A 24,008-nucleotide genomic window follows, 5' to 3' on the forward strand; every position below is an offset into this window, starting at 1 on the left:
TTTGTAGTGTAGTAAGTATGACTGTTTTAACATGCCAAATTTTTTACAGGCTGTTCAAAAATCTTTACAAAAGAGAACATCAGCGAAAGAAGATGCAGTTGCATCCACAAGTAACCTAGATGAGGTAGTAGACGTGTTTGTAAATTTTTAGTCTTTGATAAATTAGTTACTAAGTGTTCTTTGAAAAATTCAGACTATTTTAAACATGAAAGTTTCTCTGCGATAACAATGATCTCTTGCGCTTCACATAAGTGCAAGAATCTAAAATCTGGTCCTGGATTCTTTTAAATATCAACATTGTAGGACAGTGTATAGAACATAGAACATAGAAGAATACAGCGCAGTACAGGCCCTTGGGCCCTCGATGTTGCGCCGATCCAAGCCCACCTAAACTACACTAACCCACTATCCTCCATATACCTATCCAATGCCCTCTTAAATGCCCATAAAGAGGGAGAGTCCACCACTGTTACTGGCAGGGCATTCCATGAACTAACGACTCGCTGAGTGAAGAACCTACCCCTAACATCAGTCCGATATCTAGCCCCCCTTAATTTAAAGCTATGCCCCCTTGTAATACCCGACTCAATACGCGGGAAAAGGTTCATACTGTCGACCCTATCTAACCCCCTAATCATCTTGTACACCTCAATCAAGTCACCCCTAAACCTTCTTTTCTCTAGTGAAAACAGCCCCAAGTGCCTCAGTCTTTCCTCATACGATTTTCCTTCCATACCAGGCAACATCCTGGTAAACCTCCTCTGCACCCGTTCCAATGCCTCCACATCCTTCCTATAGTATGGCGACCAAAACTGCACACAATATTCCAGATGCGGCCGTACCAGAGTCTTATACAACTGCATCATGACCTCAGGACTCCGGAACTCAATTCCTCTACCAATAAAAGCCAGTACGCCATATGCCTTCCTCACCGCACTATTTACCTGGGTGGCAACTTTCAGAGATCTGTGTACATGGACACCAAGATCCCTCTGCTCATCCACACTACCAAGTATCCGACCATTAGCCCAGTACCCCATCTTTTTGTTATTCTTCCCAAAGTGAATCACCTCGCACTTAGCTACATTGAATTCCATCTGCCACCTTTCTGCCCAGCTCTGCAGCTTCTCTATATCCTGCTGTATCTAAAATCCAACATGTAAATTGTTTTATGCTTTCCCAATTGCTAGCATGATCTCTTGGAACTAATTCTGTTTTTGTTTTTACACTCTCATCTCAACATCCATTTGATAATTCATATATTTATATGCAATACCAATCAAAAAAACTGATTTGGTTTCATTTTCTTTGAAAGTAATCTCCAGCTGTCTTGTGATATTGATTTTAGTGCTGAAAGATTCTTCAAATTATGAATACCTGCATTTGCTTTTCAAACCTTAAACCTTAAAGATCTAAATTTACATTAGTGACATTGAACCAGAAGCTATCTGAAGGTATCTCTATTTGGGCTGATATGGTTTGGTTGTCCTTTTGTTTGTGGTATTTATGATACACAGAATCATGATTTACAAAGAAACACATGACAATTAAAGGCCCTTCAGCCCAACAAGACTGCACTTGTTAAAAACAATCACCTATTTAATCCCATTTTCTAGTACCTGACCCATAGCCTTGTACCTCTTGATTTTGCAAATGTCAACCTAAATATTTCTTAAATCTTATGAGGGTTTCTGCATCTACCGCTCTTAGTGGCAGTGAGTCCCGGATTCCACACATTGCCAGTAAACATTGCCCTTTACCTTCAATCACTGCCCTAATCATTGATCCTGCCAACAAGGTGAAAGGTTCTTTCCTGTCTACCCTGGTAATGCCCCTCAATTTTAAACATCTCAATCATGTCCCCACTAGTCTACTCTGCTCTAGGGGACTAACTCTTTCCATGAATCTCCAGTTTATCTGATTGGTCTTCATGATTAAAACTCTGCAACATCTTGGTAAATGTTCTCTGCACCCTCTCCAAAGCAATCACCCCCCCCCCCCCCCCCTCCTATTATGTTGATTCCAGAATGGAATAACCTAGCTGTTGCCTAACCAACATTTTGAACAGTTTGACCATAACTTTGCTGTTCTTAACCTCTGTGCCTCGGCTACTAAAGGCCGGAATCCCATATGCCTTCTTAACCACTTTATCTATTTGTCCCGCTAGCTTAATGGACAGATGGACTTACACACCAAGGTGTGTCTGATCCTTGGTGCTTCCCAGGGTTCGACTGTTCATAATGTGTTCCTTTGCCTAGTTTGTCCTGCTTAAGTGCATCACCTCCAGCATATCCTGATTGAATTCCATATGTCACTCATCAGCCCATTTGACTGTCTATATCATCTTGTAATCTAAGGCTATCCTCCTCACTATTTACCACCCACCAATTTTTGTATCATCCAAAAAATTACTGATCAACCCTCCTACATTCAAGCCTAAGTCATTTATTTACATCACAAACAGCAAGGGCCTCAATGCTGATCCCTGTGGAACCCAACTGGACACAGGCATCTAGTCACAAAATCACTTCTTAACCATCACCCTCTGCATCGTGCCAGTCAGCTAGTTCTGGATCCTGTCAGCCAAATTTCCTTGGTTCCCCTGAGCTCTTACCATAGCTATTAGTCACCCACGTGGACCTTATCGAAAATGGTTTTGAAGTCCAAGTAGACTGTGCCTAATGCAATGTTCTCATCTATACACCTCATCACTACTTCAAAAAAATTATTCAGGTTGTGAATGCTGCATTTTGGAAAGGCACATCAGAGCAGGACTTATAAACTTAATGGTAAGGTCCTGGGGAGTGTTGCTGAACAAAGAGTCCTTGGAGTGCAGGTTCATAGTTCCTTGAAAGTGTAGTCGAAGATAGATAGTAAAGAAGGCGTTTGGTATGCTTTCCTTTATTGGTCAGAGCAGTGAGTATTGGAGTTGGGAGGCCATGTTGCGGCTGTACAAGACATTGGTACAGGACACATTTGGAATATTATGTGCAGTTCTGGTCTCCCTCCGACTGAAAGGATGTCGTGAAACTTGAAAGGTTTCAGAAAAGATTTACAAGGATGGAGGATTTGAGCTGTAGGGAGAGACAGAACAGACTTGGGCTGTTTTCCCTCGAGCATCACAGGCTGAGGGGTGACCTTATAGAGGTTTCTAAAATCATAAGGGTCATGGATAGGGTGAATAGACAAAGTCTTTTCCCTGGGGTGGGGGAGTCCAGAAGTAGAGGACATAGGTTTATGATGAAAGGGGAAAAACTTCATAGGGACATAAGAGACAACGTTTTCACGCAAAGGATGGTGCGTGTATGGAATGAGCTGCCAGAGGAAGTGGTGGAGACTTGTACAATTACAACATTTAAAAGGCATCTGGATGGGTGTATGAATAGGAAGGGCTTGGAGGGATATGGGCCAAGTGCTGGCAAAAGGGGCTAGATTAGGTTGGGATGTCTGGTGGGCATGGACGAGTTGGACTGAAGGGTCTTTTTCCGTGCTGTACACCTTTATGACTCTTAAGTTGGTCAGACTTTAACAAAACCACGCTAACTGTTCTTGATTAATCTCTGCCTCTCAAAGTGCAGAGATAATTTCTGACTCTCAGAATTGATTCCTGTAGTTTCCCCACCACTCAGGTTAGACAGACTGGCCTGTAGTTTCTCAGTTTATCCCTTGATCCCTTCTTTAAAAGTTGACCTGATTGGCTGTCCTCCAGTCCTCTGGCACCTCACTTGTGGCCAGGGAGAAATTGAAAACTATTCTTCTGCCCTTGCTACTTCATCCCCTGCCTCAGTCAACAGCATGGGATATATTTCATCTGGTCCTGGATATTTACCCCCACTTAAGCCTGCCAAACCATGTAGAACACTCTGTATGCTAATTTATTTCATTATATCACAGTCACTTTCCCTGATAACTATATTGACATTGACCCTCTCATTAGTGAACACTGACAGAAAGTAGGCAAAAGTGAGGACTGCAGATGCTGGAAATCAGAGTCTAGATTAGAGTGGTGCTGGAAAAGCACAGCAGGTCAGACAGCATCCGAGGAGTAGGAAAATCGACATTTCGGGCAAAAGCCCTTCATTAGGACTGAAGGCAGGGAGCCTACAGGATGGAGGGATAAATGGGAGGGGGGAGAGGAGGTGGGGGGGAGAAGGTAGCAAAGAGTACAATTGATGGATAGTGGGGATAAAGTTGATAGGTCAGAGAGGAGGGTGGGGGAAGGTAGCAAAGAGTACAATGGGTGGATGGGAGTGGGGATGAAGGTGATAGGTCAGAGAGGAGGGTGGAGTGGTTAGGTAGGTAGGAATATTGACTGACAGAAAGTATCCACTTAGAACCCTGTCTACATCCTCCAGCTCCATGCAGAGATTACTATTATGATCCTTAATGGACCCAACTCTTTTCCTAGTTATTCTTTTAGCCTTAATGTACATGTAAAATAACTTAGAATTTTCCTTTATTTTGCCTGCCATAATCCTTTCAAGTTCCCTTTTGCTCTCCTAATTTACTTTTTAAGATCCCCCTTGCATATTCTATAGTATTGCATATTTTAACAAGGACATCTACTTCAAACTCACCTCCTACCACTCCCTCTCCTGTAAAAATGCCATCCCTTACTCCCAATTCCTCCGCATCCGCTGTATCTGCTCCCAGGAGAAGCAATTCCATTCCAGGGCATCCCAGATGGCTTCTTGTGATCAACAGTGCCTTCCAGCGCATCTCTTCCACTTCCAATATCTCCACCCTTAAGCCCCACCCCTCCACCCACAACAAGGATAGGAAGAAAGCCTCATCTTCTGCTTTGGGATCCTTCAACCACACAGCATCAATGGTGACCTCATCACTTTCCAAATCTCACCTCCCCCCACCTCATCCGAGATCCAATCCTCCAACTCACCACCACTTAAACTGTCCTAACTGCCCATCTTCCTACCCACCTATCTGCTCCACCCTCACCTCTGCCTTATCACCATCACCCCACCTGCATCTACTTATCGCCTTTCCAGCTACCCCAACCCCACTTTCCTGATGAAGGGCTTATGTCCGAAACCTCGACTTTCCTGCTCCTCGGATGCTGCCTGACCTGCTGTGCTTTTCTAGTGCCACACATTTCGACCCATATTCTATACTCCTGTCAGGCTTCTGCTATTTTGAGCCCTTAGTATCTGCCGTATTCCTCCCTTTTTCCCTTTATCCAAGTCTATATATCCCTTATTTTCCAGGGATTGCTAGATTTGTTAGTCCCACCCTTTATCTGGATTGAATAGTACAACCTCAATGTCTGAGGCTCCCTCAACATTACAGTGAAGCTTGTTGTCGAAGGGTAGTGAAAAATATGATGCTGTTAAAATTGATGGGCATAGACTGACCCACTGACAATAAACAGTTGACTAAAACCATTTGTTTCACCTTGATGTTTTGTGAATGTTGTGGATTAACACGGTTTCATCGCGAAGACTGTATTTTTAAAACCTTATTCATCCCGAATAAGCTTTTACACCTAATCTCAATGAACAAAACAGGCAGCAAATGTGTTTCTTAATAGTAGATTTGGAGGGCTAATGGTAGAAGATTTGAAAGTTGTCATTTTCCTCCATCCACACACAGGATCAATGTTGATTTCACCAGTTTCCTGATCTCCCCTCCCCCCACTTTATCCCATCCCTCCCTCCCATAAGAGAACCACACCACCCATATAATCAGGCCTGATTAATAGTTAGATGGATAAGAACAAGATTCTAGGTCAAGATTTGTAACTGAGAGCCAGCTACTAGTCAGACTGACAGAGGAGTTGACGTCAGAGGAGTCTTGCATTATAATGATAGTTAGAATGAGCAGACAATCTCAATTGCCTCCATGACTTACAGTCTAGCAGGTTCAGGGTTTCAGAGTTAGAAATGTAAGACCCTTTAATGCTTAAGCAGAACAGCACCAGAGTTGGTTGAGGGTAGATAAAGCTTATTAGACTTTTTGAGTTTCCCCAGGGAATTAGTTTCTGGATAGAGAAAGGGTTCAGAAAGGAAAGATATCTGTGCTAAACTATATCTTTGTAGTAAAACTTCCGTAAATCTTTGAAAATATTTTGCACCTTTTTGAACAAATGGATATTGATGTATGAAACATGGTAACCTTGACCTCTTCAGATTGGAAGGCATAGAAAGCAGAAGGTAATTATTTTTTCTGCTAGAAACAAAGCTCCTGGTGACTTTTTAAAAGTGAAACAGTTGATAAGGATACCTTCTGCTAGACTACTTAATAAGGTAAGTGCCCATGGTTCTGAAGGTAGTATATCTGCATGGATAGATGAATGGCTAACTAATTGCAGATAGTGTTGGGAAAGGGGCGTCATTTTCAGGACAACAACCTGCAACTAGCCGAATGCCACAGGAATAGTGCTGGGGTTACAATTATTTACAATATATATCAGCGACCTGGGTGAGGAAAGTGAATATACTGGAGCCAAGTTTGCAGAAGACACAAAAATAGGTGGGAAGGCAAATGGTGAGGATGACACAAAGAGTTTGCAGAGGAATATACACAGGTTAAGTGAGTGGGCAAAAAACTTGGTAGATGGAATATAACGCTGGAAAATATGAGGTTATGCACTTTGTTAGGAAGAATAGAGGAGCTAACTATTACGTAAATGGAGGAAGACTGCAGAAAGCTAGAGAACTAGAGGGCTGTAGGGGTCCTTGAGCACAAGTCACAAAAAGCTAGCATATAATGGAGTGGGCGGCACGGTGGCACAGTGGTTAGCACTGCTGCCTCACAGTGCCAGAGACACGGGTTCAATTCCCGCCTCAGGCGACTGACTGTGTGGAATTTGCACGTTCTCCCTGTGTCTGCGTGGGTTTCCTCCGGGTGCTCCGGTTTCCTCCCACAGTCCAAAGATGTGCAGGTTAGGTGAATTGGCCATGCTAAATTGCTCCTAGTGTTAGGTAAGGGGTACATGTAGGGGTATGGGTGGGTTGCGCTTCGGCGGGGCGGTGTGGACTTGTTGGGCCAAAGGGCCTGTTTCCACACTAAGTAATCTAATCTAATAATTTCAGGCATTAGAATGGAATGTTGACCTTCATTTCAAAGCGGACGGAATATTTTATCATTTAAACTATACAAGGCACTAGTCAGACCACAATTACACAGTTTTGGTCCCCTTAGCTCAGGAAATATATCCTGAAGTCAGAGGCAATTCAGAGAATGTTCACGAGGTTGATCCCAGGTATGGAAAAATTGTCTTATGAGGAGAAGTTGAGTAAGTTGGGCCTGGAGTTTGGAAGAATAAGTTAAATTGAAATATAGAAGATTCCGAAGGAATGGGAAGGCGTTTCCCCTAGTGAGAGCCTAGGATCAGAAACCATAATCTCAGAACAAGAAATTGCCCATTTAAGACAAAGATGAGGAGGAATTTCTTCTTGAAGTGTAGTGAATCTGTGGAATTCTTTATCAAAGCTGTAGAGACTAGGACATCAAATATATTCAAGGTGAAATAGACAGATTCTTAATTAGTAAGGGAATTGAGGGTTATGGGGAAAAAGAAGGAATGTAGAGTCGAGGATTATCAGATTATCAGCCAGGATCTCATTGAATGTGCCTTATAATAAAAAGCTCTTCATAGCTGTACCTCCAAGCAATTTCTGTTCATGTCTACTTGTCAATTATGAATCACAAGATGAATATTCAATGACATCTCTAACTGGGCTAAGAGAAACAGGAATATTTTCATTGCAAGTTCTGTAGCTTGGCAACCTCAAATTTATAGAATTTTTAGAATCCCCACAGTGTGGAAACAGGCCCTTTGGCACAACAAGTCCACACTGACCCTCCGAAGAGTATCCCACCCAGACCTATTACGCTACATTCCTCTGACTAATGTACCTAACCTACACATCCCTGAACATTATGGGCAATTTAGCTTGGCCAATTCACCTAACCTGTGCATCGTTGGATTGTGGAAGGAAACTGGAGCACCCAGAGGAAACCCATGCAGACACAGGGAGAATGTGCAAACTCCACACACAGTCACCCGAGGCTGGAATATAATCCGGGTCACTGGCGCTTTGAGGCAGCAGTGCTAACCACTGAGCCACTGTGCCGCCCAAATGGAAAGGAATCTTTCAGAGAATTGCTCTTGTGCATCTCCAGTAATACTTGCTATATATGCAAAAGTTCAGGAAGGCAAAAGAAAAATAAAGGAATTAGTTGTGGCAATGTAACAATCATCATAATCTTGTCTCTCATAGTTCAGTTATTTATGGAGAAAGATGTGTGTCAGAAATGCTTTTAATACTGTCTCCAGCCTTTTGAAAGTTCCCAATCTCTTCAACTCTTAACTTCACTTAACTTCATTGCTATCCTCTCCATTTGATCATTTCAAAATTTGTGACTGGCCTCTTCCTTTGATTTTTAAAAATATTTTCTAAGATAAACAAAGCCTGTGAATGACTGAAAGTCTCATTTGATGGAGTCCATTTGGTGAACATGATGAGAAGACAGACATATCATATTGCATAAGGATTAGAGTGAGTGGCAGTGGCGGATAGAGAAATTAGGAGATGAGAAAGTACATAAAAAGCGAAGAATGTGTTCTACTGAAACTTAAATAAAACACTTTGGCAGAGGTGACAGCAGTCCTGATTAACTGGCAGGTAACATTAGAATGTGAATGATTAGGCAATGAATGCTGCATGTTGTAAGATGTGGTAACATTACTGGCCAAAAAGTAACATTACTGGACCAATATGATAAAGATCTGGATGAACGATCCACAGAAACGGGTCAAAATTCCACCATGATAGGTGAAATTTGAATTCTGTTAATTAAATGAATCTGGAATAACTAACTAGTATCGGCTTTAATGACTGCAAAACTACTAGATTATTGTAGAAATCCATCTGATTTACCTACGTCCTTTTGGGAAAGAAATTACCACCCCTACCTTGCATAGCCTGAACGTGACTGGAATAACTCCAGAGTGACTGGTATCCCATCACCAAGTCAACTTTTATTTATACGTGGAGAGTCCTTGACACTGATGTAGCTTTCTCACAGTCAGCTCTCAAAGTGAACAGGACCTCTGACAGCTTCTTTAATAGTCCCTTGACCTTTCTGAAGAACATTCATGTATTTAATTAGGACTTCACCCCATCAAACTTGGGCCCAAGATTTTTACTATGATCAGTGGTAACTGAATCAGCTGCTTCTCATAAGAGACTGGAACCAAAGTTGTACCTTTAAATTGTAAAGCTTCCCTGGTATAGGTTCTCAGTCTAGCCAAGGTCTTATGCAAACTTAAAGGTTGGAGTCCAGAGCAAATTTTCTTAAAGATTGGTTCTGCGATCATTGAAATGGCCATGCCAGTATCGACCTCCATTCGAACCAGGTGACATTTAACCAGATATTTATTTTGATTAGTTCTGATTTGGATGTTGCTAAGCAATTTAACTGTTCCAAACCAAATATAGGTGGACTTTCCAGGGTGTGCACTTTACTGCATATTGGCCTATGAGTTTTCTTATTCAATTTAGGTCTAATGGGACTCTCTTATTGTCTCGAGTCTACATAACAGCAGCAACTACAATGGCTTGTTGGCCCGGATTCTGAGGAAAATTTTAACTATTTGGCCAAAGCTTGGCTTTGTTCTGGAATTTTGCTGTGGGCTGACCTAGAGTCCCTCTGTTCAGGATATGTCCTGAGTTAGCCTATGCAACTGTCTTCACTCAAGTGGTGTTCCCCAAGCTCAGTTGGACTGGTGAGGGTGTCCACTTCCATCAGAATACCCATCAACTTACATGCTTCACTTGCCGCATTATCCAATAGTACAGCCAATTGTAGTGCCGTTGGAGTTCAGTTGGGTTTCAGCTTGTAGACACTTTTGCATGGTTTCATCATAAATCCCACTTATTGTCGCTGAAATAACTCCACAGAGCATGGTACCCCAGCACCAAGTCACACTTTATTTACACATGAAGAGTCCTTGAAACTGATTCAGCTTCCTCAGAGCCAGCTCTGAAAGTGAACAGAATGTCTGGAACTCCTATGTATATCTGTCAGCCAAGGCTACCTGAATGGACCAGATTAACAGCCACAATTAAGGAATTTATATTCTGAGGTCAATCTGGCTGACCTTGTTATAACACAACAGTGACTCCAGACCCACAACAATATAATTCACTGTAAATTTGCATCTTAAAGAGTTTAGTTAGCCACTTACATATTCAAGATGGTGGCTCATTATCACCTTAAAAGTTGGCGACAGATTAGGGGGCAGAGCTGAGAGTTCATCTGCTCCCATCGGCTTTCTTTTTTTTCTTCTTTTAACTTTTGCTTTTTTAAAAATTTTTGTTTTCCCATAATTTTTTATCTTAAAACCTGAAGAATAGCAGTTGACAGAAGAGGCTTTCGGCAGCAGTGGCAGCAATGCAAGGACAATCCAGACATGGCTCTGATCTGGCCTGGGGTCTCCCTGCGAGTGAGGAGTAGGTCCCAAGCTGACACACCAGCCCAGAATTACAAGTTGGCCTGGGCACCTGAAAGTGATGAAGAAGTGGCAATATCAGCTCAGCATTGCGGTCTTGTCCCAGTGTAGAGGTTTTCTTCATCTTCAGCTTCCAGGTATTCCAATGGCCCGGTAGGTGGTCTTGGTCTGGCATGGCGGTCTTCTTTGGCGGAGGTTTCCAGCTCAATATTCCAGCAGCCCGATATGGCGTTCTCACCCTGGAATGGTGGTCTCGTCCTGGCTACGTCTTCTGGGTTTTTCAATTGTTTCCTTAATCAGCTTTCCACAAGCCCTGGAGCCATTAACTGAATTATGATGAACTTTGTCTTAATTTTACGTTTTTTTATTATGTTGACTTCTGCCATTAATATAGGTACCTTGGTAAAGATTAGATTCAATTACCTACAGTGTGGAAACAGACCCTTCGGCCTAACAAGTCCACACCGACCCACTGAAGCGTAACCCACCCATTCCCGTACATTTACCTAACACTACGGGCAATTTAGCATGGCCAATTCACCTGACGTGCACATCTTTGGACTGTGGGAGGAAACCGGAGCACCCGGGGGAAACCCACGCAGACACGGGGAGAATGTGCAAACTCCACAGTCAGTCACCTGAGTCGGGAATTGAACCCATGTCTCTGGCGCTGTGAGGCAGCAGTGCTAACCACTGTGCCACCATGCTGCCCAAAAGTGACTTATAAAACTTTTCACTGTATTTTTCATGTAAAAATACATGCTACAATAAATTTCTATTCTATTCTCAAGGTCAATTAAAGGGTGGGTAATGTCAACAATGTCAAAATCTCATGAATTAATTTAAAAACAAAGATTTATGCTCCACGAAAACACTGCCACTCTTCCCAGGCAGTGCCTCAGCAATCCTAGTGATGTGTCAGATGACAGTTTGCTAGACTGCTGTACAAGCCCTTTTGAATGCTAGTAATCATAGCTATGATATGGACAGTCTGAGCTTGCATGATAGCAAGTTAAGCTTGCATGAGAATAGCCTGAGCCTGCATGAGACTAGTTTGTGCTTCTACTGCAGCACCCAGTTATCCGATAGCTTCTGTTTGTGCAGCAGCGAAAGCTGAGACATTTCCAATGGAGGCTCAATTATGAATGGGTTTTGATTGAGTTGATCACCACTTACATAGTTCAGATTTCATTATTCAAGCTCAGTACAAAGATCTTTACCAAGTTAGTGTCAGACTCCTCCATGCACATTGACCATAGGCCAGCAGGGTGTTTGCAAAACTTGGACCATTCCCTCTCTGTCACATTTCTTCCTGCTCATATTCTCTTAACCAACCCTTTTAAGTGGTGCAAATTAGTTTAAAGTACTGCAGGTATCGCTCAGTGGTTCAAGCCTTACATTAACTTAGACCCTTGCTGAGATTTGGAGACACTCAAAAGCATGTTCCATTCTGACTTTGTAATACCATTATTTGAATGAGTAGACAGCACAGATTTTGCCTTTGCCTTCATTGGAAGACTTTCACATTTTGCTCCCACCTGACAGTAGCAATTTAAAACTCTGAATTCACTCTCTTCTTCTGTGTAAGCTAAACATAAGCTACTTTTTAAACAGAGAATAATTTCTATGTTTTTGAATGCAAATATCCAGAAGATTAAGATGCATGGGATCCATGGTGACTTGACCACATGGATTCAGAATTGGCTTGCCCATAGAAGGCAGAAAGTGGTGGTGGAAGAGTGCTTTTCTGGCTTGAGATCCATGTCTAGAGGTGTTCCACGGGATCTTTACTGGGACCTCTGCTGTTTGTGATATATATATATATATATATAAAAAGTGGCTTGGATGCAAATGTGGATAGGTGGGTTAGTAAGTTTGCAGATGATACAAAGATGGGTGGAGTTGTGGACAGTATAGAAGGTTGTCAAAGGATACAGTGGGATATAGATCAGTTGCAGATATGAGTGGAGAAATGGCAGGTGGAGTTTAATCTGGGTAAGTGTGAGATGCTGCACTTTGGGAGATCAAATGTTAAGGAAACGTATATGGTTAATGGCAGGACCCTGAACACCATTGATATATGGAGGGATCTTGGCATTCAAGTCCGTAGCTCCCTGAAAATGTCATGCAAGTAGATAGGATAGTAAAGAAGGCGTATGGCATGTTTGCCTTTATTGATCAAGAAATTCAGTACAAGAGTCAGGAAGTGATGTTGCAGCTTTATAAGATTTTGGTTAGGCTACACTTAGAGTATCACATTACAAAAAGGATATAGAGGCTTTGGAGAGGATATGCTGCCTGGATTAGATGGTATGAACTGTAAGAAAAACTCAGATGGAGCATTGGAGGCTGAGGGGAGACTTGATAGAAGTCTATAAAATTATGAGATACATAAATAAGGTTGATGTCAGAATCGTTTTCCCATTTGAAATATCTAATACTAGGGACATGTACTTAAGGCAAGAGATGGAAAGTTCAAAGGAGATGTGAGGGGCAAGTTTTCTACACAGAAAGTGGTAGGAGTCTGGAACATGCTGCCAGGGTTGCTGGTGGAGGCCTATATAATAGGGCTTTTAAGGGGCTTTTAGATAAGGACATGATTATGCAAGGAATGGACCAAGAGGAGGCAGAACGGATTAGTTTAATTTGGTGTCATGTTTAGCACAACATCTTGGACTGAAGAACCAGTTCTTGTGCTCTACTGTTCTATGTTCTGTCTTCTGTATATAAAATCATAATTCATTTAATAACTAAATACTTTTCATACCATGAGTTTATTTTAAAATAAAACTTTCAACATGTAAAGTTTTTTAAAACTTTGAACATGTGATGTTTTTAAAACTTTGAACATGTAATGTTTTGTAGAAGTTGTAATGCTGATATTTGAATGAATATTAAAACCATTATTTGAATTGATTTGATCTGACCACCACTCTAATGACTAGAGACTTGTCAATGCAAAATAAATTGGATCTAACAATTTTGAGAAAGTGAAACTCATAGTACCACACTCAGCAGATGACTTGTTCTACATCTTCAGTTAGAAAGTCAGACAAATCACTGAAAATGGCTGAGTTTTCCAATTGGTGTTATTTTAACGGCCGAGAATTTGTGAAGAACAGGTAGGTTATCACAATCATTAAAATAAATGATAATTGCAAACTACAGGATGACAAGTCAATATCCTGGAATGGTAGACACAAAAATGAACACAAATAGTGTAGAACTAAAATTCCAAGCAAGACATGGAAGTATTGAGAGGTTAGAGGAACTACTGTGTTATGAATTACCATGAGAAAGAAATCTTCAGCTAGAAAGTCAGGCAAACCACTGAAAATAGCTGAATTTTCCAATAGTTGTTATTTTAATGGTCAAGAATTCATGAAGAATAGGTAGGTTAGCACCAGCATTAAAATAAATGGTGATTGCGTACTAAAGGTTGACAAGTAAATGTCCTGGAATGATAGACACAAAAATGATTGTGTAGAACCAAAACTCCAAGACATGGAAGTATTGAGAGGGTAAAGAAAATACTGTGTTCTGAATTACCAAGCTTTAATTATCTGATGTTTTTTCAGAATGTTATGAAGTCAAAAAAAGTATCAGAGAAAGTTATTGAAGCGTTACCTTCGTGTAAAACGGGAAACAAGATGGGCAATGATCAAGAAAAGACCTTATCAGGTATCTACCAAAACAACAAATGCAAACCCAAAGGCAATATTGATGTAATTGATGATTTTGGAGACTGATTGCAACGTAGTTGAATATGGATCATATTTAATGGAAAAATTGAATTACATTTGACTGTAAAGAATAAAATTTGTTCATGTTTTTCCAGGAATTAAATGTGATACTTCTATAATCTCCCTTTCAATGATTGATTACGCTTTTGTGAATTAAGTTTGACAGGTATGACATAAGAATAATGACAGTTCTGAGCCATCCAGCCTACTCCCTATAATTACAAACTTGATACAGCATAACATATACTCTCCTTATTCAATCCAAAATCAGGAGAATGCCAGTGAATGGCAGAAATAACAGATTGAAAACTCATCTGGAGAAAATAATCTGGAAAATTTATTTCTGATCTATTTTCTTCATTTTTTTGTGTTAGCTATAGGCACTACAGGTACTAGACCTCTGCTGGCAAGAGGGAGACAAGTGTTATAGGTTAAATAATACCGTTCCACATTAAGCAGTTATAATCTCCATGGAGGTATTGAAAGGGTTAGTAGATTGATTATCAATCTGTTTGGCCAAATGATGCACACTGCTGTGGCTAATAAGTCCTGGAGCAGAACTTGAATCTGGGTAATTCTTATCTGGGTAATCAAAACGAGTGCAGTTGATCAATCTGCACCTGAAATACACCTTTAATACACCTTTAATGCACTTTAATGTCCACCTCAACCAGGCATTTCACATAGATCTCGTCTTACACAATTCGAAATGTGACCTTTGGAACTGCGACAGACTCTGTCCCCTCATTGTACAACTCAGTCTGATCACACATATCTGTGCTTTTCTAAAATATAGAATCACAAATCTTTTACCTTATATTGATACCTAATATTTTTCACACTGGGGGTTAGTCAAGTGACCTTCCTCTGCATTCTTTCCAAAGTCTTCGCATCATCCAGCATGTGAGGAGACCAAAACAGGACCAAGTAAGCGCTGATCAACGGTTTGTATCCAAACAAAATAATATGCTTTGTCTCATACTTGTTTGTCCTTTGAATAACCCCCGCAATCTAATTAACCTAGCTATCACTTCACAATATTTCTTACATGTCTTTTGAGATGTATTAGAGCCTGACTTTTTTTTTCACTACTTTCTGCTTGTAAGTTCACGTTGTTGTTCTTTGCAGAAGTTTAAACATTTACCTATTATCATCAGCATCTGATGCAGCAGGAACAAATTTAAAATAATGAAACATATTCAATATTCAGCGAAAGATTTTAGTAAGAGTATAGAGGAGCAGTGCTGAACATTTCTAATGGAAAAGATAGCAGAACTACAGCAGTGCTACTGAAAGCAGCAAGATAACTTCAGGCATTCTATAATGCACATTATGTAGCTACAATGTGGCATCTACAATGATTTGGATGGCAGAGGCACGCAGTTGTTATTGAAACTGCAGCTGATGACTACGAGAAAGAGGATTAGCTTTTACATAATGCACTTATTTAATTACTTTGATTCTAGTCACTATTATAAAATAGAGAAACATTACAGCCGATTAGTACACAATAACGTGCTACAAATGACAGGTAACTGACTTGATATTCGGTTTATTGGTGATGCAGGTTTCAGAATATATATTGGTTATAATAAATGGAGCTATTGTTTGCTTCTTCCTCAATTTGAAGAATTGAATTTTTCAATCCATATGAAAAGAAAAAGGGGTCTTCTGACTTGAAGTCCAATCCAAATGTCTGCAGCTCTGACAGTGCAAGTCTCCCCCAACTGCAATGAAAGTTTTGTTCTGAATTATGCATCAGTATTTGATCAATTGATAAGATCTTGGGGGGTAAACATCTGAGGCTGCGATTCTTCTCACTTGCCTCCAAATAACTGTTAGGTTGATTTATACCAAACAGTGATAAGCTTAAGTGTACTAATAAGCTGTATAATTTTGATGATTAAACTCTAGCATAACATTACATTATTTAGGATTCCTCACCCTTGGTTGTTACCAATCTGTAAGAACATTATACAATCTGAAAAAAAGGACACAACACCAGGTTATAGTCCAACAGGTTTAATTGGAAGCACTAGCTTTCGGAGCGCTGCTCCTTCATCAGGTGGATGAAGGAGCAGCGCTCCGAAAGCTGGTGCTTCCAATTAAACCTGTTGGACTATAACCTGGTGTTGTGTGATTTTTAACTTTGTACACCCCAGTCCAACACTGGCATCTCCAAATCATGAAAAAAAGGAAGCGGCATTATTTTTGCAAGTGTAACTATCCGAGCTGCTGTCAGGAAACAGCAGGCAAATCAGTTAACCTCAGTGGTGGGGAAATGATTGGAAGCAATTCTGAAGGACAGAAGTAATCTGCACTTGGAGAGGCAGAGATTAGTCAAGAACAATCAGCATGGTTTTGTTAAGAGGAGGTCATGTTGATGAACTTGATTAAATTTTTCAAAGAGGTAACCAGGTGTATAAATGAGAGCAATGTGTTGACATAGTCTACTTGGACTTCTTCAAGGCTTTTTTAAAGGTCATGATTTGGAGGTGCCGGTGTTGAACTGGGTTGTACAAGGTTAAAAATCACACAACACCAGGTTATAGTCCAACAGGTTTATTTGGAAGCGCTAGCTTTCGGAGCGCTGCTCCTTCCTCAGGTGGATGAAGGAGCACCTGATGAAGGAGCAGTGCTCTGAAAGCTAGCACTTCCAAAATAAACCTGTTAGACTATAACCCGGTGTTGCGTGATTTTTTCCTTTTAGAGGTCAGCATGGGAGACTGATAGTAAAGATAAGCGCCTAGGGGATTCCGAGGAAATTGGACCAATTAGATCCTGAATGAATTGTGTGGCAGGAAGCAGACACTGATGATTGAAGTGTGTTTTTATGACTGGAAGCCTGTGTCCAGTGGGATTCTGTAGGATCAGATTTGGGGCCCTTGCTGTTTGTGGTATAAGTAAGCAATTTAGACTAGAATGTAAGAGAGTTTATCAGGAAGTTTGCAGATGTTATGAAAATTGGTGGGGGTGATAAATAGTGAGGAGGATAGCCTTAGATTACAGAAAATATAGACAGACTAGTCAGGTGGGCTATCAGTGGCAAATGGAATTCAGTCCAGATAAGTGTGAGGTGATGCACTTGGGCAGAACAATAAAGGTAAAGGAACACATGATGAATGGTAGGACCCTGGGAAGAACTGAGAATCAGAGGGACATTAGTGCACATGTCAATCGTTTCCTTAAGGTTTCCTCTAAGTTTGTTGGAAAAAATGCTTTTCCTTCATGCTTTTTGAAATTAAAATCTAGTACATTCACACATCCCCCTTTCAAAGTGGTATAATAATTCATGTCATTTATGAAGTCAGTGATACTTGATATTTTTGGCAGAAAGGTCACCTCAGTATTCAAAGAGTAAATTGTTGTTCGTATTTTCCTCATTGTCACTTCCTTTTTTCATTTTGATTTATTGGTTACTTATTAGAACAAAGTAATGGAGTTTCCAGAAAAACATTAGGACCAGTGCGGGTTCCAGTAAAAGGAGAAGAGCAACGATTACCTTCAGAATCAGTAGGAAAAAGGATACACCAAAGTGATGCAGCAGAGACCTGGCTACAACAGGCAAAAAAAGAAGCGGGCATTTCAGGCTCTGTTATGGTAAGTGCAGGAGAGCTGAATTCAATTTAATATTGTTATAAATATTAGAAACCAGATAAATCCGTTCACCTAATTTTTCTACTGTTTCCCAGAAAGTTTTATTTTCTTCACATTATATTCTGTTTATAGTGGGTGGTTTGAATTTGATATCTGAGAGAGTAAAACCAGTTATTTTGACCAGAACTTGCACAACTTTTCTTTAGTTGCCTGACTATGTTTCATCCCTACACCATTACCACAATTTCCCTTTCTGGCTTCATTTTCAAGTATTACAGATATGATTTAATGCTGTTGCACCAGCTTGTCAAATAATGATGCCAAGAAATTATTGTCAGTTTGTTCTAGAATTTTGTTGATTTGCATTTAAAGGTTGTTGACTCACTGTTCAACACAGGCATTTCTAGCATGTTAAGAAAAGCAACCTTGGGAAAGAACTGTCCTGATTTTAGTGATTTTTAAAATTCTGGGGTGTCATATCTATAAATTCTTTCTCTTTCTGTCTAACACATTGTTAGTGTAGTTCTTCAGTTCAATGGTTTTAGGCAACACTGACAATTTCATCTGAATCTTGTTTAAAGTAAATTTTCATTCTAACCAGCCTTTCCTAAACTAAAACACAGATTCATATTCACTCACCTCAATAATTAATTTTTGGTAGACCATTTTCCATTTTGTTTATTTTCCAGACAACTCAGTCACACGATCAGTTACTGGAAGCAAGCATTTTTTCTTTTACAATAAATATTTCAGAAAAACCTAGTTTTTAAAGGGACCATTGTCCCATCATGAAACATGCATTTTTTTTCTGCAAAAGCTCTTGGGCTATTACACTGGTATCATTGAAGAAATAGTGAGAGAGGAGGCAAACCTGCTACGTAATGCTACTAAAGCATGTCATTTTTTTAATAGTGGGGCTTCTTAGAATATTCTCCACCACTCATCTCATTAGATGTGCATGATTCTTCCATGAACACTCGTCGCTTCCCTCGGGTGCATTATCTTCCCTCTTGTCAGAGGCAGAAGTAATCCCAACTGCCCGCACCTTCCAGGATTTATGATGCCAGCACCATTTTTAAAACTTAATTGTGCGCTAGGTCACACACTACTAACCAGGAGTTGCCCTTCAATGTGCATGAAGTGTGAGGGGAGCCAAATTGAAATGCTTCTGAGGACACCTAGGTGGCTCCCTCCCGATATGGATGTCTAATGAGTGACCAGAGACAAATACCACCAGAGACAGGGTGGTGGTAGAAGATTTTTGTTTGGACTGGAGATCATGACCAGCAAAGTGCCACAAGGATTGGTGCTAGCTCCACTGTTGTTTGTCATTTATATAAATGATTTAGATGAGAATTTAGGAGGCTTGGTTTGTGGATGACACCAAAGTTAATGGTATAATGAACAGTAAAAAAGGTTATCTAAGAGTACAATGAGATCTTGATCAGCTGGGCCAATGGACGGGGAGTGGCAGATGTAATTTAATTTAAATAAATGTGAAGTGTTGCATTTTAGTGACACAAACCAGAGCAGGACTTACACAATTAATTGGAGGGCCTTGGGGAGTATTGTTTGAACAAAAAGACCTAGGAGTGGAGGTACATAGCTCGCTGAAAGTGGCGTCACAGGTAGACAGGACAGTGAAGAAAGCATTTGGCATGCTTGCGTTCATTGGTCAGATCATTGAGTACAGGAATTGGAATGTCATGTTGTGGCTGTACAAGACACTGGCAAGGCCACTTTGGAGTACTGTGTACAATTCTAGTCACTCTGCTATAGGAAGTATTTACTAAAATGGAAAGGGTACAGAGAAGATTCACAAGAATGTTACCTGGATGGAAGGCTTGAATTAGAGGGAGAAACTGGATAGGCTGGGACTTCTTTTTGCCTGGAATGTAGGAGGCTGAGACAGAAATCTTGATTAAGTTTAAACAAAATGTCTGCAGTTGAAATGATTATGTTTAAACAAAATGTCTGAAGTTGAATGCATATTGTACAAGTTACTTGAGTGGGAAATAATAAGTAGAAACTGTGTAGCTGCAGAAAGCAAGGACAGAATGTTCTCGCAAAAGGCAGGGCTGACCACTACAATGTCAAGCACCCCGCTGCTTAAGTAAGATGATTGGAAGAAAGTGAGGGGGTGGAAGCGGGTATAAAACTACGAGTATGTGACTCCCACATGGGCAGTTGGAATCGGAAGGAAAGCGGTAGAGATCTACCGCTCATGTAATTTTTTTTTGAAGTTCAACCAATAAATAATTTTTAAAAATTATCAATCCCTGGTGGTCTCATGTGTGATTTGTTATGCAATCTTCAAACTCAACAGGTGACCTGACAGAGGTTTATAAGGTTATGAGAAAAATAGGTAAGGTGTATAGTTTAGGTCTTTTCCTAAGCTGTGGGTCCAAGACTGTAGGGCATAAGTTTAAGGTGAGAGGGGAAAGATTTAAAAGGGACCTGTGGGGCAACTTTTTCACAAAGAGTGTGGTGTGTATGTGAAACGAACAGCCAGAAGAAGTGGTAGAGGCGAGTACTGTTACATTTAAAAGACATTTGGAAAGGTATATGGATAGGCAAGGTTTAGAGAAATATGAGCTAAACGTAGGCAATTGGGACTAGTTCAGTTTAGGAAACCTTATGGGCATGGATGAGTTAGGCTGAAGGATCTGTTTCTGCGCTGTATGTATGTATGGTGGTATGACTCTTAATATGTTTGTGCAGCTTCTTGACTGATTTTCCGCGACTCCCCATACTGATTACACTGAAACTGCAGGACTGACTTTACCCAAGTCCCTGAACTGATAGTGGATGCTGCCCTTGATTTACTGCATTGCGATCCCTGACTGAAGGTGGTCTCATTTTACTTGATTGAGCACTACTCCCCAGAGATTTTGAGATATGGCCGTATGTTCAAGCAATTTCCTTGCCCCATACACTGCTGATTATAAATTGACTTTGTGTCATGTTGTAGAGCAATATGTCCACTCCTTTGATTGGTGACTATTGATAACCATGAGTTTTTCATGACGCTACCAAGCTGCCCAGCTTTATGTCTGCATTACTAGACAAGGCAAGACAGAAATATTTTGAACCTTTAACCCCTGGCTAAGAGGACAAGGCAAGGTGGAAATGCTATGAGCATTTAAGTAGGTGCAAAGTGAATGTACGCTAAGAAAGTGAAGAGCTCTGAGGTGCACCCATGGGTGAGCACTTGTCCCTGTGCAGAAAGAGGTCTTGAAGCAGCATAACAATGATAGGTGCCAGTGTACTCTAAAGTGCATCACTGAAGTGGAAAACAATTTTGTGGGTCAAGGATGTGCCATTAGGTTAGTACATGTCATATTCAACCTCCTTGGATGGTGAGTCCAGACAGTCACAATGCATGTAACATGCCCTGAGATGGTGAGGTCTACTGCCGAAGATTGACCCCCAGAGGACCAAGCGGCAAACTGGGGGTCACCAGGTATCTGCTCTGACTTTCATGTCAGATATTGTCGCTATCTAGTTTCTATCCAGCAGGTGGGAAAGTAGGGAACTGCATTTTAATAAAGCAAGATTAGGTAATAATTGCATTCTAATTCCTGCAAATGGATGCAAATCGACCTCACCACTCAACAGTAAGTTTCTCATCTCGCCATTCAAATCCTGATTGCAGAATCAGACTTTTTTTTAATGTTGAGAATCTAATTTTGCTTATCTCACCGTACTCTCACAACTGACTTTCAGGGTCTGCGATGATTCTACCCAAAGTGGGAAAATATATTATCTATAACAGAAGTGCTTTTCCACACTCAAGAAAGTGCTTGCCAGTTAAAGAAGATTCAGAAAGTTTAGAGGCATGTAGGTCAGGCTACCTCAGTAGTACATCAAACAGTGCTGTAGAGTTTTTCATGAGCCTACCAAGGTGCTTGAAGGCATGAATATCCATGAAAATGCTGAAATAATGCTGCAGATATTACTTACTCTAACATCATCAAAGAACATGTATTAAAAAGCAATTTACAAATGCAATATCTTTGAAATCTCTAATCTTCTGATGAAGTTAAGGTAGCAAAGTGGAAGTAGATCATAGGGACTTTTTGGCTCCTGATTAAAAAAGACATTGAATTTCTTTTATTTTAAAACCATTATTACAGATACCTGGATGAAATGAAAGTAGGAATTAGTCTGCATAAATTAGTCCCGCAAAGGAGAAATATGTGCATGACTAAAGGCAAATAAGTACCACAGGTGAAGGAGTATCCTTTGTGCCCCTCACAAGTACTGGACCATTAAAAATTTTAAAATATTACTGAGTAGCTTGATAGTTCTAAAGTACCTCATTTACATGTTTCACCATGACACAATACTCATTAAAGAACAAGCCTAGAAAATCCACTAAGGAGTAAGTAACTTGTGAAAGGAAGGGTGTATTGTGGAATGAATCATAGTGCACCAATAAGCAGGAGCAGCTGGGAGGAAATGATGAAGAAACTGTTCTTATCAAGAAAACAGCAGGGCCTTCAGGGCCCACATTATTCAATATCAACCATCGGTCTTCACTTGCAGCTGAGTTTGAGGTCGTACTTAGATTCATTGATCAAAGAAGCTGACTTGTGCTGGTACAATCAACCAATCAATAATCTCTGGAATAGTGTAATGTTTTATATTACTCCTTAAAAGTACCCATCTATGTTGTCAGAGTCAATGATTCCTTGGGCAGAGAATTGATGTTCGTACATTGGGGCAGTCTGTTCTCAGTATTTCAGATGTTGGATAAATTGGATAATTCTTTGAACCACACCTGCAATGCCTAAATGATGTAGAACATAATTTGAAGAACATACTGGTGCATCATACTTTCAAGAAAAACTCAGTAGCATCCAGATGTCCAAGGGCAATTGTTACTTTCAAAGTGGCAGCAGCGACTGGTTTCACTAATGCTCTGAAGCACATTCTCGCTCGGTTCTTAGGGATTAAATGGGATTATTGAGTTTGCTCATAAGCAGATCATCAGCACAACTGAATCTTTGAAAGTTGGTATTGGAATTAAAGATGTAGATTTAGTTTGCAGTTGCAATTTGCCCACCACCTGACGTGTGGCATGTCTGACAAAATGTGGACATGTGTTTATGTAATCCTAGCCCATAAAAATGTTTCTATATTTCAATGCATTAACATTTTTCAAACAAGTAAGTGACCTGCCAGTGGAATTTCATGACCCACTCATGAAATTTTGTCATCATATTCAGACGGACTACAACCTGATGGACTGTTGCCCATTTGTTGTTGGCTGGTATTTGAGATCATCTCCATTTCCACACTATTACCTTATCTTTCAAATAATAACTGTTGGGTATGGTTCTGATTCAGTTTCTGAGTAGGCTCTATCACTATAAACTCTTCAATTCAATATGTTTGTTGCATTAAAGAAGATGGGCTAAGCGTGTCAGTCTCATTCTCTTTACTTTCATTCATTTTATTTACATTTTGGAAACTGTATCCAATAATAGATTTTCCTCATCATATCTCTTTTTTTTAATTGACCCTACCTTTTCCTGTCTAATTCTTTGGACCTTTCCAGTTTTCTTTCCTGCCCTTGAAACATATTTGGAACTAACAATGATGGTATTTTATAGATGAGTTAATTGAAAGAGATCAAATGTACAACAGAGCACTAAGGTTGTCCCCTATATCCCAATTTTATTTGCTTGCATTGGCGTTGGGTTTCTGCAGCCAAATCAGAATTACAAGACTGCCACAGGAAGTGAATTGTGGGGAGTGTTTTTGAGGTAGAGGTTCAACAGATCTGCCAGTCCACTTCTGTCCTATCCTGAAAGTGGGGAACAAAGAAAATCCAAGTTAATATGTTCGATTTAACATGCTGTCACCCTAACTGAGATGTAGCATTAAATAGGGCCAAACGTCAAACTTCTTTGACTCTTTGGCTATGTTCCTTTCACTGTATGTTATACATAATCATTGCGCAATTGAAGGTGTTCTCATTATGATATGTTCAAGTGTAAGTTCTTAGATGTGAAAAAATTAACTTTGGAGATGTAGAAGCTGATATTATTAACATTAGCTTTTACTATTATATTTCTTTAGAACAGAAAGAACTGATTGATTTATTATGGAAAACTTCACTTTTCATAAACTGCAGACTTTAGTCCTTTTTTAAAAAATTGATTTTTCACTGATTTTCTGTATGAATT

General features: G+C 40.2%; 1 protein-coding gene across 5 annotated transcripts in view; it reads left to right on the forward strand.

The window, feature by feature from the left end:
- cfap36 (cilia and flagella associated protein 36) overlaps window positions 1-24,008 on the forward strand; it is a 133,105-nt gene that overhangs the window by 82,785 nt on the left and 26,312 nt on the right. For 4 of the 5 annotated variants that reach the window (XR_015758453.1, XR_006312539.2, XM_043696015.2 and 1 more), the window contains 3 exons: window positions 50-124; window positions 14,053-14,155; window positions 17,645-17,817. Coding sequence is in view for 3 of the 5 variants with exons in the window: in XM_043696015.2 (XP_043551950.2) it covers window positions 50-124; window positions 14,053-14,155; window positions 17,645-17,817 (351 nt within the window). In the remaining 2 variants the exon portion in view is untranslated. The remainder of the gene's footprint in view (window positions 1-49; window positions 125-14,052; window positions 14,156-17,644; window positions 17,818-24,008) is intronic. The other variant, XM_087991396.1, reaches the window with a different exon arrangement.

The sequence above is a fragment of the Chiloscyllium plagiosum genome, unplaced genomic scaffold (genome assembly GCF_037043375.1).
Source record: "Chiloscyllium plagiosum isolate Xiang-an unplaced genomic scaffold, Cpla_swu_hap1 HiC_scaffold_10, whole genome shotgun sequence".
Lineage (NCBI taxonomy): Eukaryota > Metazoa > Chordata > Chondrichthyes > Orectolobiformes > Hemiscylliidae > Chiloscyllium > Chiloscyllium plagiosum.